The sequence below is a fragment of the Syngnathoides biaculeatus genome, chromosome 4, assembly GCF_019802595.1.
Source record: "Syngnathoides biaculeatus isolate LvHL_M chromosome 4, ASM1980259v1, whole genome shotgun sequence".
NCBI lineage: Eukaryota > Metazoa > Chordata > Actinopteri > Syngnathiformes > Syngnathidae > Syngnathoides > Syngnathoides biaculeatus.
In genome coordinates, this window is record NC_084643.1 from 6,017,852 (window position 1) to 6,032,982 (window position 15,131).

General features: G+C 48.9%; 1 protein-coding gene across 6 annotated transcripts in view; it reads right to left on the reverse strand.

Annotated features, from left to right (window-relative positions):
• setbp1 (SET binding protein 1) overlaps positions 1-15,131 on the reverse strand; it is a 70,216-nt gene that overhangs the window by 6,860 nt on the left and 48,225 nt on the right. For all 6 annotated transcript variants that reach the window (XM_061817884.1, XM_061817882.1, XM_061817885.1 and 3 more), the window contains 4 exons: positions 9,066-9,481; positions 6,193-8,142; positions 5,912-6,116; positions 4,767-5,826 (listed from right to left, as the gene is read on the reverse strand). In XM_061817884.1, coding sequence (XP_061673868.1) covers positions 4,767-5,826; positions 5,912-6,116; positions 6,193-8,142; positions 9,066-9,481 — 3,631 coding nt within the window. The remainder of the gene's footprint in view (positions 1-4,766; positions 5,827-5,911; positions 6,117-6,192; positions 8,143-9,065; positions 9,482-15,131) is intronic.

Here is a 15,131-nt window from a genome sequence, read left to right on the forward strand (position 1 = left end):
AGTGGAAAAGGATTTTTTAAAACAAAAAAAGAATTTTGTCAACGTCGTCGTCAACTGCAGACTAGACGAGATTTAGCGACCACCAGGCTGGTCCAGTGGAATCGCGTCGGCTGACAGATTACAGCAATTGTCAATTTAGCAGGTGCGGTGCTATTGGTCTGTCTCCATGTCGCGTTCTGAACCATTTTAAAGTGTTGGAAATCGCCCGAGAACAAACCTACCGTAATTTTCCGGCCTACAAGCCGCGAATATTTTCACACGCTTTCAACCCTGCGGTTTATGCGGTGATGCGGCGCTAGCATTAGTGCGGCGCTAGTGTTAGCGCACCTGGTTACAAGCCTCGGTACACAGAAAGAGTTTAACGCTAGCAGCGCGTTAATGCATTAAACTCTTTCTGTGCACCTCTGCGGAGCCATACGGCATAATTGTCGCCTCAAGATTGAGCGTCTGGATGTATTTTTAACAATATCAAGTGCCAATACTGTAGATTCGACCCATTTGAGTACCGTAATTCCCGGCATACAGATCGCACCTGGTTATAAGCCTCGGTACACAGAAAGAGTCTAACACTAGCTAGCATGAGCGCGGGCTAGCGTTAGCGTGGTGCTAGCGCTAGGGCGGCGCTAGAGTTAAACTCTTTCTGTGTACCGAGGCTTATAACCAAGTGCACTGTGTAGGCCGGGAATTACGGTATTCATTCTCTGGAAGCTCCACTGTCAGAGCAGTGCCGTTAAACTCCAGCAATTCTCTACCTCTGCAGAGTCATACGGCATAATTGTCGCCTCTAGAATGAGCGTCTGGATGTATTTTTTTATAATAACAAGTGAAAATACTGTAGGTTAGACCCCTTTGACCTCCGCAATTCCCGGCCTACAGATCGCACCTGGTTATAAGCCTCGGTACACAGAAAGAGTTTAAAGCTAGCTAGTGTTAGCGCAGGGCGAGCGTTAGCGTGGGGCTACCGTTAGGGTGGCGATAGCATTAGCGCACCTGGTTATAAGCCTCGGTACACAGAACAAGTTTTCACGCTAGCGCTGCGCTCGTTAGCATTCATTTTCTGGATGTATTTTTGACAATATCAAGTGAAAATACTGTAGGTTAGACCCCTTTGAGGACTGTAATTCCCGGCCTACAGACCGCACCTGATTATAAGCCTTGGTACACAGAAAAAGTTTAACGCTAGCGCTGCTAAGACCAGGTGCGCTAATGCTAGCACGGCGCTAGCATTAAACTCTTTCTGTGTACCAAGTCTTATAACCAGGTGCGCTAACGCTAGCGCCGTGCTAGCATTAAACTCTTTCTATGCACCGAGGCTAATAACCAGGTGCGCTAACGCTAGTGCCGCGCTAACGCTAGTCCCACACTAATGCTAGCACTGCGCTAGCATTAATCTCTTTCTGGATACTGAGGCTTATAACCAGGTGCACTAACGCTAACGCTAGCGCATAAACTCCAGGAATGTAAGCGTGCGAAAAAAGTCGCGGCTTGTAGGCCGGAAATTATGGTAAGTCTGTTTTGTGCAAAATGCATCTTTATGTCTTGTGCAGATTCAATTTCTTCTGGTGGCTCAGTGCTCTTTTGAACAAGAGCTTATCAAAATAAAAGCTGTGAAATAGGCCAATAAAAAAAAACAAAGCTAGCAGTCCTCGGTCCTACGTACGTAACTAAAGCAAACTGTAAAGTTGCAGTCGCGAAGAATTACGGAGAACCAAAAAGACACACTGAGAGTCGCGACTCGGAGGAGCGATAACGCGAGGCCTGACCACCCTCCATTTACGACTCACGGGAACATCACGTTCTGTTGTCGCCCGAGAATTCGGCGCAGACGATGAAATTAGTCTAATGCAGAAAGCAATAAGTATCGAGAGTTTATGAGCGGCGCTCGTTATCAGCTCAACTGAGCTCTCTCGCTCTCTCGCGCACACATGCACACAAAGTAGATGAAATTTATGAGCTGCATACACGGAACATAAAATGGGTGACCTTCAGCAGAGCGAGGGTCCATATAGCGCTGACGACCTGTTCCCCCCGCGCAATAGGAAGGCCCCCCCGCCGCAGGCACATTGCAGGTTTGATCTTTGACGACTGTTATTTTACAAGATCCTTCGGTGCGAGCGCGTGACTTCAAGCAAATTGTCCTCATTAATCCGTTGGATGAACATCAGAAAATAGCCGATACAATATCAAACAATATCGTAGAGTTATGGTGAAAAATACTGCATGTGCATTGCAGCGGGTTTTTTTGCGCGAGGTTCGGCCGCATGTATGCATGCGCGCCTGTATTTTTAATTGGACTAAAGCTGTGAAGTGAAGCAGTAAGTCATGCTAGAGGAGGGGCAGGGGGAATAGGAAAAGGAGAGGGTGATGGGGGGAACAAGGGGGAGGGGAGACCTGGAAAAAAAAAGAGAGAGGGGGAAGTGAAAGTGGGGGGTGGGGGGGGGAGAAAGTCTGCATGCGAACGTGTGGATTCCGAACCATCGAAGGAAAATAAGGAGGAAAAAAAAATGTGTAAAAGGGAGGATAAGAAGACATTCAATTGGAAAGTGGGGGGGGGGGGGCATGCATGAGGACATGTGCTGGTTGGGAGCGGGGATGGGTGGAGGGGGGGGGGTGCAGTGTATATATGAGTCATCCGTCCTGGATACCCTGGGGGGGTGGTGGTGGTGGTGGTGGGGGGGGGGTGTATTTTAACCGAGCCCTCGCCTTCTCCTCCCCGCCACTGGACGAGGCCCCAGTCATTAAACCCCCCCACGCCCCCCACCCCCCACCCCTGGCTGCCAGCCAGCTCTTTTAACACAGGCGAGGGCTTTTTACGGCGTGTCTGTAGAAAATAAATCACACTGTGTGAATAATATATCTCTGGCAAAGGCATTGGCAGGAGTGGGGGGAGGGGGGGGGAGATTGGTGAATTATAGTTGTCTCCATCCATGCATTACGGTCTCTCGATCCCGAGCCAGATGTGCTCACAAGCGGCAGGACTCGGAGTGTATTAAAAAAAAAAAAAATCCATCTGAACTCCGGTGTGGTAATTCTGGACTAAACCGCCTCCTTAAATGCTTCTAAGTCGGGCTGTAGTTGTATATTTTCTGCTTTTATATTCATAAAAAATTGGGGAAAGCTGCCAAAGAAATTGTTTTATTCATTTGCTGGTCTAGCAGGGAATCAAGGCACATATTATCATCAGAAGAATATATTAAGACAAGCTATTAGGGTTAAGGTCAGCACGGGTTTCACTTGGTTCAGAACATGAACCAACTGGTTTTGGTGTGGCCCTAAAGACAAGTTCTGCTTGACAGAAACTCGTCCAGCCTCACCAGCAGAAAAGGAATCCGCCACCGTCGTCGTCCCGCATCTCACGCACCAAAATGGATTAATACGAGAGCCGTTAAATCGTTGCCATCAGGTTTGGTTAGACCCCAAATTATTCAGAACCTGTCCGAACATTCAGCGAGTTTGTATGAAAAATGTTCTGGGAGGGCACAACCTTTACATAAGATACAAAGATTCCGCCCTAAATTATTAATATATCCATCCATTTTCTTTCCCACTTATCCTCACGAGGGTCGCAGGGAGTGCTGTCAACAGGCAGGAGGCGGGGTACACCCTGAACTGGTCGCCAGCCAATCACAGGGCACACGGAGACAAACAGTCGCACTCACAATCACACCTAGTGGCAATTTAGAGTGTCCAATTAATGTTGCATGTTTTGAGATGTGGGGGGAAACCGTAGCGCCCGGAGAAAACCCACGCAGCCACGGGGAGAACATGCAAACTCCACACGGGCGGCCTCGGAATCAGACCCGGGACCGCAGAACTGTGAGGCCAACACTTTCAAGCTGATCCACCATGCCACCTCTTCACAAGACAGCTATAGCTAATTATTGCCGCCTGTCACGAACCAACGGTGCGGGGGCGGACCCAAATGCAGGACTCCGAAACGAGGACATGATGTTAGACGTGGATCGAACCCGGGTCCTCAGAACTGTGAGGCCAACGCTTTCCAGCTCCCCCACCGTGCTGTCTCTTCACAAGACAGCTACGGCTACAGTAATTACTGCTGCCTGTCACGAACCAACGGTGCGGGGGCGGACCCAAATGCAGGACTCCAAGACGAGGACATGATGTCAGACATGGATTGAACCCGGGTCCTCAGAACAGTGAGGCTCACGCTTTACCAGCTGAGCCACCGTGCCACCTCTTCACAAGACAGCTACAGCTAATCATTGCCGCCTGTCACGAACCAACGGTGCGGGAGCGGACCCAATTGCAGGACTCCGAGACGAGGACATGATGTTGGACGTGGATCGAACCCGAATACTTAGAACTGTGAGGCCAACACTTTACCAGCTGCCCCACCGTGCCGCCTTATTGATATAGTCATTTTGTATTTTTGAATTTAATAATCATATTCCTGACCATTTTGAGGAAACGCAATCTTTTGCATCAATTTAATGGAACCTGGTATTTTTAAATACTACATCAACCATTTTTGGACACTTACAATATGTTGCCACTTTTTTTTTGTGTCATTTCCGGAAAAAAAAGTAAAACACTCAAGAAATAACATTTCATTGTAACACCGAATGACGCCAGGGTATGAGTAAACGTAGTAAAAAACTACACATTGCACATTCAACCCAAGAAAGCGGCATCGGAAGCGGACTCCAGATTTGGCTGTGAAGTATGATGTGATAAACCGCACAGCGTGTCGTGTACTGTAAGTGCTCAAGTTCCCATTACCTTAATGCACACTAAGTGGTTCTTACCAGAGAGGGGGGGACTGGCGCGCTCGTTCATCTGTACCGGCCCCTGCCTGGCACTTTGTAGTGACATCAGGCCTTGATCTCCAAACACAGTCGGCCTCATCTTCCTGCTCCTCGACCCGCACTCGTTCTCCTGCGACCCCAAGAAGAGGAAGGAAGCGGATTCCTGCTGCCGCGATTGGTTTCTGTAGCTGCTCGTGAAGCTGTTGTTCATCGGCTGCCCGGTCGGACGCAGGTGGAAGCGGCCGTCAGAAAGGGAGTGCGAGGACAGTTTTTCCGGCTCGAACATCCCTAAAGTGGATCCCAGTCCTGAGCCTCTGCCGTTGGGCCTCTTCTCCTGATGCGTTGAAGGGCCTTGACCGCGCATGTCGCTCAGCATGTTGCGATGTGAATTGGCCTTGGCGCCACTGAAGAGCCCGCCCAACTCTTGCCGGTCTCGCGGAGAGAGTAAGGGTTCGTCTTTGTGCTTGTGTTTGTGCTTGTGCTTCCGCTTGTGGAGGCGAAGACCACCGAGACCACCTGCGCTGCCGCTGCCGACGGATCCTAAGCCCTCCCCTCTTGCAGACGGGCCCTGAAGTTGGCCGCCGCCGCTGCGGTGATGCGTGACCCCCGGCTGGAGCTTTGAGTGTCCACTGGTGTGAAAGGCCTTGGGCGGGGGGACAGCAGGTCTCATAAATGGTGACGGGGGGACGTGACCGAGGGAGTGGTGAGGCAGGTAGAACGGAGGTGCAGGGGGGAAATAGCCCAGGCTTAGATGGGGCGTGTAAGGCATCGCGTACGGTGCTGCATAGTAATTCCCCCCTGCCAGCGGATAGCCGTACCCTTGAACAAACGGTATCTTCGAAGCGATGGGCTCGCTGGCTTTGGCCGGACGACCGCGTCTCCTCTTGGCCTTCAGCTCGGCGCTCCTACGGACGTACGGACCGGAGTCGCAAGGGTACGTGTCGTAGGCGACCGGGTAGTAATGGTGGAAGTTAAGGCGGAAAATAGAGGGATAGGGATTCTGAGGGTAACAGGTGTATCTTCGGTGAGACACTCGGAGCTGCTGGAGCTTGGCGACAACCTGGAAGTGGGGGGGTTGGACAGGATCAGAAAGATACGATACATATTTGACTACGGAGCAAAAAATAATGAGATTTGTGGCCAACCTCCTCGAGTTCAGAAAGAAAGTGAATATGATCCCGGCTCTGAAGACACTTCCTCTTTCGTCGATTATGTTTTTGCTTCTTCTCCTGCTGAGAAAGGAAGTTGTCCACAGAAGCTTGTCGTTCACTTCGAGCTCTGTTGCCTCTGGCGGACGCTTCCAGAGCAGCAGCCTCCGCAGCCTCAAATCCGCACAGATCAAAAGAATACCTGCAACGATATAACGCATTTAATAACATCACAACTTTGAGTACAATAGCTACGTCCATACAAAGGGTTACCGCACCTGCGCCGAGACGCAGGGCCTTTCTCGGTTTGATCCGAAGTGCTGTTGTTGTCGGTCCCGATCCCGCTGTCACTGGGAATCGTCTCCTCGCTGTGGGACTCACTGATGGGCGACAAGGTGACCTCCTTCACCGATGCACCTTCTGAAAGCTGGGAGGGTGAATTCGCTAGAAGACGTGGAGGGGACAGTTTCCACCCTCCGGAGAGGAATCCTCGAGCTACAGGTTTGGGGGGCAGGGCTGAGATGGGTTGCAGACTAGGCATAGAGGCATCAGGGTGGCTGGCTCGCATTGGCGGAGCACTGGAATTGGGGGATGAAGTAGCGGCGGACATGACGGAGCTTTCGTAGAGACCGGTTGTGGAGATAGTCATGCAAGGCTTGTCCCTGACACTCTTCGGAAGGTTGGCGCCTTGCATTTCGGCTCGGGGTTTGCGGCCTCTCTTCTTCCCAATGTAGATGGTTCCTCTCTTGCTGACGTTGATCTGTTTTCCCAGTCGTGCCTCAATGGTTGATGCCACGGCATTCATCGCGGAGGCAACAGGCGCGGAAGGAGACTTTATGGTGCTGTTCTTACTCGAGCTCGACAGGATTTCATTCAGGATGCTTTGCATCTTCCCAAGCTTGACCTTGTTTACTGGTTTTGAGTTGCTTCTGCCACGTTTAACTTTTGGACCACTGGAATTGGAACTGGTATTCGTTGGCACCATTTGTACTAATTTTGTATTCATTGCTGTTGTTAGCGGATTAGACTTCCTCCTGCGGTTTAGCCCGGCAGAGGTTTCTTGCGCTAGTAGGGGGCTTGGGGGTGAAGTGGATGTCCCCTCGTGGATGGTTTCTACAGTCAGAAGGGGCTGTTTCTTGGGCCGTCCTCGTTTTCGTTTGATGGGCATGTGGACGGTCAGACTGTCGGTATTCGTATAGAGCGGACTAGAAGGAGTTATAGGGAATGCAGAGGGTGGATCAACTACCGTTGACGGACTACTGCAGATATCTCTCTGGGGAGAGGTGATGCTGGTGTGACTTTTTGCTTTCAGGTACAACCATCTGTCCTTAGACTTACTAGATCTGGAGCTGACTGTAGAGACGGTGCTGTGGCTCGGACTCGGAATCAGGGTTGCCCTTGGTCTGGGGCTGGGGCTGAAGTTCGGCCTGGCTTTAGGGCTTAGGCTTGGACTGATACTTCCCTTGGGGCTGGGGCTGGGGTTTGGACTTGGGAGTCTGGGACTTGCGGAGAAGACTGGCTTACCGATGTTAAGGGCAAGATCTCTGTGTTTATGTGGATCGATCCTGTTCTTGGGACGTCCCACTGGGTTCCTTTTCATTCTGCTCACACTAAAAGTGGATTCTGGATCCGTGCCACTCCTGACTGAGTCATCCTTTTCTGCCCTGTCTATCCATTCTGCCTTTTCTCTTTTGTCACTTTTATCCGGTCTTTCAGTTTTCTCTGACTTCTCTCCACCGACGTCAGCCTGACTTGTGAGCCTCGAGTCATTTTTGTGAATCTCCATCTTGTGAGCTACTTTGGGATCTGTAGGCTTGTGCTGGTACTTCTCTGCCGCGTTAGAATCCTGCCGTTGGAGGGATTGTTCCGCAGCAGGAAAGGACTCTTCCAAAGAAGGCTTTCTCCGCCTTTTTCTTCCTTTTCCTTCCTCTGTCGGCACGGGCAACCCTCTGTTCTCTTCTTCCCCTTTCCTACCGGTATTTATTTGCTGTCTTTCATCCTTCCTTCTTTCCTCTCTTTCTTCTCGGAATTGCTCCGTCGTCTCTTCCTGTCTGTACCGCTGCCTGTCCTCTGGATTTGATGGACTCCCCGTTTCTTTTTCGGACTGTCTTCCCCACAGCGCGTCAGCACTGTGAGGATTAGCGAGTACCTTCTGGGATTCTTTCCTGCTGTACTTTCGCTTGATGTTCCCAAAGAGCTGTTCATTAACTTCCTGCAAGCCTTTCCCCCTGGATAAAGAACACAGAACAATCCAGATGAGGAAGGTGCATTGTAGAAATATTGTTTTGTGGATCAAAAAAAAAAAAAACAATGATAAACTGGATTGTACCGGAAAACCGGATTACCATGACATCAAGACATAACCAGTCATGCGGACAAAACGACATTGCATTATCCACCCTCTCGTTATGTGAAGACTGTGACGCACACATTTATTGTATTGTTTTATCACGCTTAGTAGAACTCTCACTGTAAGATTCAGATGAGTAAATTGTGCGGCTCTTTCAGAATCCACTCCAAGAATCTAATAAATATTGGACTTTTTCCTCCAGGAAAATAAAAAGCTAATAATGTGTAAATGGCTGAAATGAGTTCAGGGTGTCCGGGTTCTCCCTTAGAGATAGGGTGAGAAGCTCGGTCATCAGGGAGGGGCTCAGTGCCGAGCCGCTGGCTCCTCCGCATCGAGAGGAGCCGGATGAAGTGGCTGGGGCATCTGATTCGGATGCCTCCCGGACGCCTCCCTGGTGAGGTGTTCCGGGCACGTCCCACCGGAAAGAGACCCCCGGGGGACGACCCAGGACACGCGGTCTCTCGGCTAGCTTGGGAACGCATCCGGATCCTAGAACTGGAGCTGGAAGAAGTGGCTGGGGAAAGGGAAGTCTACTTCCCCCGCAACCCCTGAAAAGTGGTAGATAATGGATGGATGTGTAAATGATGCCTCATCTAATCATCCCCATCAGCTGCTAGCTGCTGCTAACTAACATTCTCTCGCGTCACTGGCAGCATTTGCATGGAATCTCTCCACTGCTATGATACGCGGTATATGAACATTGATCGTCTCTCGTGATGAGGAATTTGTATTTTCTGGGTAAGAAGGTGATTGGTTTTTTTTAGTACAGCGTGTGGTGAGAGCCGCTACGAAGGCAAATACCTGCTCAGAGAGGTCAAGTTGAGAATACTGGCATCCGTCACGACCGGCAACTGAAGGTCTGGAGTCAAAGATCTCTGAGGTGAGTGGCTTTGGGTCACCGTTGGTGGGAACGCTGCATTAGAATCCATTAGCGCGTTTGCACTCCGACCGGATCCCATTAAATCGACAGCCGGCTCGGAATGCGTCGAATCGGCTCTGAACGTGATCCAGTCCGGGCTGACTTGGTGCTGCTGCTGCTGCTGCTGAACGTGTTGGAACTGTTGCGCGGGGGTGTGCTGGATCGGTTGCACAGGGGAGGGAGCGGGCGCGGGAAGAAGAGTGCTGCGGAGCTGGTTTTTGGGCGGGGAAGGATCCGCCAGGAGTTGCAACAGGCCCCCGTCTCTCTGCTCCGGCATTCTGAACTGCCGCTCGTACGTCTGTGGAAGACGCAAAAAGAAACAATGTTTTGGTTTTTTTCGACATCCATCACGATAACGCCAGACAGGATATGATAACGGTAAGTGACCATTTAACAATGAAAAAAAAAAAAAAAAAATTCCCGTCTTCGTAAGATTAGGCTTGTCAAAAAGATAAGGACTTCCAGTTCACGTATTGTAAATATATGTCGTCAGCACATATTGCGTCGTTGACTCGCGCCCTTCGAGAATCTTTTTGTTGTGCTTTTTGGGGTTTTCTCACTGCAGGGCTGACTGAAGGTTTGAATGCAGCTTGTCTGTGTGAGCAGACCAAACAAAAGGCTTGTTTACGGAGCAATTAAATTCCCGTGGCAAGGATGTTGCGTGCCGCGGGAGCCGGGGGAGAAAGGTTTGCCGGAGTCTGACAGCGCGCCGTGCGTGAAACACACTGCTGGAACTCGGCGGCGTCCTTGACTGCCCTTTCGCACGCGGTCGTAACACCCGTTGTTGCTTTACGCTCGGCATTGTTACCTCGCGCCGCGGGTGTCCCCGTTTTCATTCGTGTCGTTTTGCTCCAGTTCTCAGTCAGTGGCGGACAAATCCTTCAAATTCTGTCGCGTGCAGGAAGTGGTTAACAATGTAGGAGGACAATTTGGTCCTGACCCAAATTAAGTCGAAACTTAGTGCTGTTCTATTTTTGTGAGTGTGTGTTTAAAACATATTTCATTCACAGTGCTAATGTGCTGTACATGGAAAAAAAACTTCACGGAAGGTAAAAAGATGCATTTTTACCCATTATTTGATGGTAACTTTTTTTTTTTTGTAAAGTTCTTATTTCGTGACTGATGGCAATAATTCATTACAACTGCGTTTTAAATTTATTTTTAACACTGAAAATGACTTGGGTTAAGGTTTTGTTGTCAGCCAACGCCACACTGAGTAATGCTAATTTAATAAAACATCCATCCATCCATTTTCTTTGCCGCTTATCCTCACGAGGGTCGCAGGAGTGCTGGAGCCTATCCTAGCTGTCAACGGGCAGAAGGCGGGGGTACACCATGAACTGGTCGCTAGTCCATCGCAGGGCACATGGAGACAAACAGCCGCGCTCACAGTCACACCTATGTGCAATTTAGAGTGTCCAATTAATCTTGCATATTTTTGGGATGCGGGAGGAAACCGGAGTGCCCGGAGAAAACCCACGCAGGTGCGGGGAGAACATGCAAACTCCACACATTTGGATTGAACCCAGGTCCCTAGAACTGTGAGGCCAACGCTTTACCAGCTGAGCCACCGTGCTGCCATTTAAATAAAACAACCATCCATCCAACAATCCATCCATCCATTTTCTTTACCACTTATCCTCACGAGGGTCACGCGGAACTGGTTGCTAGCCAATCACATGGCACACAGAGACAAACAACAGTCGCACTCACAATCACACCTTGGTGCAATTTGGGGTCCATCCATCCAATTTCTTTACCACTTATCCTCACGAGGGTCACGCGGAACTGGTTGCTAGCCAATCACATGGCACACAGAGACAAACAACAGTCGCACTCACAATCACACCTTGGTGCAATTTGGGGTCCATCCATCCAATTTCTTTGCCGCTTATCCTCACGAGGGTCGCGGGGAAGTGCTAGAGCCTATCCCAGCTAGCAACAGGCAGGAGGCGGAGTACACCCTGAACTGGTCGCTAGCCAATCGCAGGGCACAACGAGACAAACAGTCGCACTCACAATCACACGTTAGAGCGTTTAATTCATGTTGCATGTTTTTGGGATGTGGGAGGAAACCGGAGTGCCCGGAGGAAACCCAACGCAGGCGCAGGGGGAACATGCAAACTCCACACAGGTGGGTCCGGGATTGAACCCGGGTCCTCAGAACTGTGAGGCCAACGCTTCACCAGCTGAGCCACCGTGCCGCCAATTAGTAAAACATTGAAGATGAATTTAATTTAAATCTCACTTTGATTTTTTTTTCTCTTACATACATTTGAGTGGCATATTAATTGAAAAATATGAGTGCTTGTATTTCCAGGTATTTGCACATGTATCTATTTTTTTCTGAAATGCCACATTTGTGTTTTCGGCGGTTGATCATCTCGCAGGGTGATGAAGGATCTCACGATCACTTTGGCATTTTTCTTAAACTTGGCAGACAAAATGTTTCTGTAGACTTGTGAGTTTGTTTCGCTGCTTGACACAACATCTTAAATCTTTTCTTTTTACGAAGGAGCAATGTCGAGTCCTTTCCGGGTTACGGTCTGTGTGTTTTGTTCACTTTTATGGCTTCCCGTCTAAATACGTCTCGACATGAAACCAGTCCGTGGTGCAAAAAAAAAAAATATCTTGGGGACTCGTGCACCGTACTACAACAAATATCCACGACGTCATTGATTAAACGACTGAAACAAACAACACAAAAACATGAAAAAAAACCTCTTTAGTCGTTCAACCGCTAGCACTATTACAGTTTTTGTTTTTTTTTTTAGAGTTGAAACAGTTTCAAAATTTCACTTCACGGTTGCTATGACAAAAACAATCATCATCGCTATTATCGCGATACGCCGAAAACAAACAAAAAAACAAATGTGTCCCTTGTCAGCTTCCCTTCCATTCTGGACACAAAGGCTTGAAAGTCTCCTACCCTGGAGGCAATCTGAGCGTTCAAGTCCCTAAAACGTCGTAAACGCTGGACGTTAATCGGGAGTGATTATATCATTATCCAAGCCGCTTATCCTCAGAAGGGTTGCGGGAAAGCTGGAGCCTATCCCAGTTAGCTTCGGGCCACACCCTGAACTGGTCGCCAGTCAGATATCGACACCATCACTGAGCGGGAATTCATCCCACGCTGGCCACACCAAAGGCAGGCGTGTGTTCTGTCTGGCAGTAGTCAAAAATGGATTGCACGGGTGCAAAGGACGAGAGCTTCGTGGGTTCCGAATGACAGGTAGGTGTGTGTATACAGTTACTAAAAAAAAAAAAAATAATAATAATAATAATAGTTGTGGGGGGCGACGTAATCTGTAATCTGGTGCTAAATGTGTCAATGTGCCACCCCGGCTGAAGCCGTGATCGGCGGACGGGGCGCCGCCGGGGTGGCTTGTCGTGGATGCCTGGATCGGACGGGGAGGCGGTTTGGCCACATGCGGTCACTTCACTCGGTTATGAGATGTTCTCTTCTTCGAAAAGTGTCAGAATGGGCGTGTTCGTCTCCACTAGTAGGTGGCACCGCGTGTCTTCAATGGCGAATATCCCGGCGTGACGTCACGGACAGAAGGTGCAGCCAATATGGCTACCGCTTGAATGTCGAATGAGACTTCCGCAACTTTGCGCACGGATGACGCGCTCTCCTCTCATATTTATCTTTTCGTACAGACATTGAAGTGAATAATGTTCTATGCATTTTTCATTACAGTATCTGTTTTAGAATGTTTATCGGCATGACACTTGACCTTTAACCCTCTAGCAGGTTATTTCCAATGCGAAAAATGTTTGTAAAGCGGAACAAATCGGAAGATGTTTGGCCACTGGGAAGGGAACGCGCTCAATCTCAGAAGTTTCAGCCACTTCAAACTGGGACTAAAAAGGCCGGACGTGCCGTGTTATACAACAATACGCCGCTTAACGCGTCAAGGCCGCCTAATCAGCGTCTGCTGGAAGATGAGAAACGGAGCAGCGGACGGCCTTTGTGGTTGAGCCCGTTATTAGCGGGCTCAGTGTGACGCAACAAAACGCTGCTCTGCTGCGCTGCGGGGAGTTGTAACCTAACCACAGGCGAGCCTCTCAGCATGTACGCCGGCGCACATGCGCGATGGAGGCACAACACTGGCAACAGTTTCACCGTTTCCGCTCTCTCCTCCATCACGCGCGAACACGTCAGCGTGCGCAGCCAGGGCACCAATTTTAATCAAGACGCTTCAGCATCTCGCCAGATAATTAGCTTCTCGCAGACAGATATGCAAAACACAGCCTGAATATGTAATACAGTCGTCACAAAGTACTTACTGGAAGACAAAGTGCTTATTTTCTAGATCTGAGATTGCCAATGTCTGTTTTCTTTTCTTTTTTTTTTTTTTTTTTAACCCTCATTTCCCTCCTTGGCAGTCAGGCGGTGACGCTCGGGTTTGGTCCTTGCACGCTTGCTCGCTGCAGAGCCCGTTTTAGGGTGGCGCGTTCTCGTGAGCTCGAGAGAACCTGATTAGCGCAGCACGCGAGCTCGGGACGGCGTGAACGATTCCTGATGTCGGCGTCGCTTGTGCCGCGTCGCGTCCGTTTGCGTACGCGGGAGCGGAAAGTGGCGGAGGGAGCGGACCCTCGCCACCGAATCGTAACTCCGATCCAAATATCGGAACATGCAGCCTTTTTTTCTGAGCCGCTTATCCTCACGAGGGTCGCTGCAAGCTGTCATCGGGCAGGAGGCGGGGTACACCCTGAACTGGTTGCCAGTCATTCGTAGAAATATTGGAACAGTGAGGCCAATTGCGATATCGTTGCGGCAAACATTTTGGTTTGACATCAAAAGTTAATCGTTCCTTTTTACTGCTGTCATCGTGCATTAACCCATTCGAGGGCAGGGTGGCAATTTTTTTGACATAAAAGTCTCCTAACAGGCCACAATCAAGTAAATAACACTTCTTTTTCATTTACGGTTAAGTTATATGATAACTTGAGGCAGCCATGTTGGGTCAGGAAGGAAAGGGAAATAACTCGGTGCTAACTTTGCCCAATGAGTTATCCTCTCCTGATACCAAATTATGGCTTCAGATTAAAACACTTAAATATTTTGATAGACTGAAGGATATAATGCGTGAAGATCCCAATGTCCCAAAAATGGGACGCTGCCCATGAATGGGTTAAATCTTCAATGAAGGTCACGTGCTTATCCTCACAACGTACGACGCAAGCCCAACGGGGACGATTACCTCCATTGTGTTTCACAGTTGGCCTCGTATAAAGGGGATAACGACCTGATACTTTGAGATTTGTTTTTCCTCCAAACGTAATCCTTTTAATTTCTTTTGATCATTTAAATATAATTTTTCACAGTTTTATGTAAAGCAAAATGAGTCCGCGATGTGGTTTAAGTTCGAACGTCATCGCAGCCCGTCGATTGTGCGCAAGATCCAATGAAAAAAAAAAAAAAAAAAAAAAAAAAAGGCAGTAAAACGAGCCTGAAGTAGTTTCACATGCACAACATCCTGGAGTTGTTGTGCAGAACAATGGGGAATAAAACGATTGGCGCTGTTTGCGGGCACCCAGAACTTTTTTTTGCCAATACCGGGACCAAAAAAAAAAAAAAGAAAAAAAAAAAGAGAAGAGAAGCCCCGGAGAAATTTGAGCCAAGAAGTTGTTTACGGCTCTCAGTCCTACTTCGCTGTGAGCGCTACTGTATGGAGCAGTAGCACTTGCCACACATTAAACACGCACAAGAAATATGATGGATGGATGGATGGATGGATGGATGGATGGATGGATGGATGGATGGATGGATGGATGGATGGATGGATGGATGGATGGATGGATGGATAGATAGATAGATAGATAGATAGATAGATAGATAGATAGATAGATAGATAGATAGATAGATAGATAGATAGATAGATAGATAGATAGATAGATAGATTTAAGCTACTGCCAATCAGAACAAAGCTATTTTCTGCAAT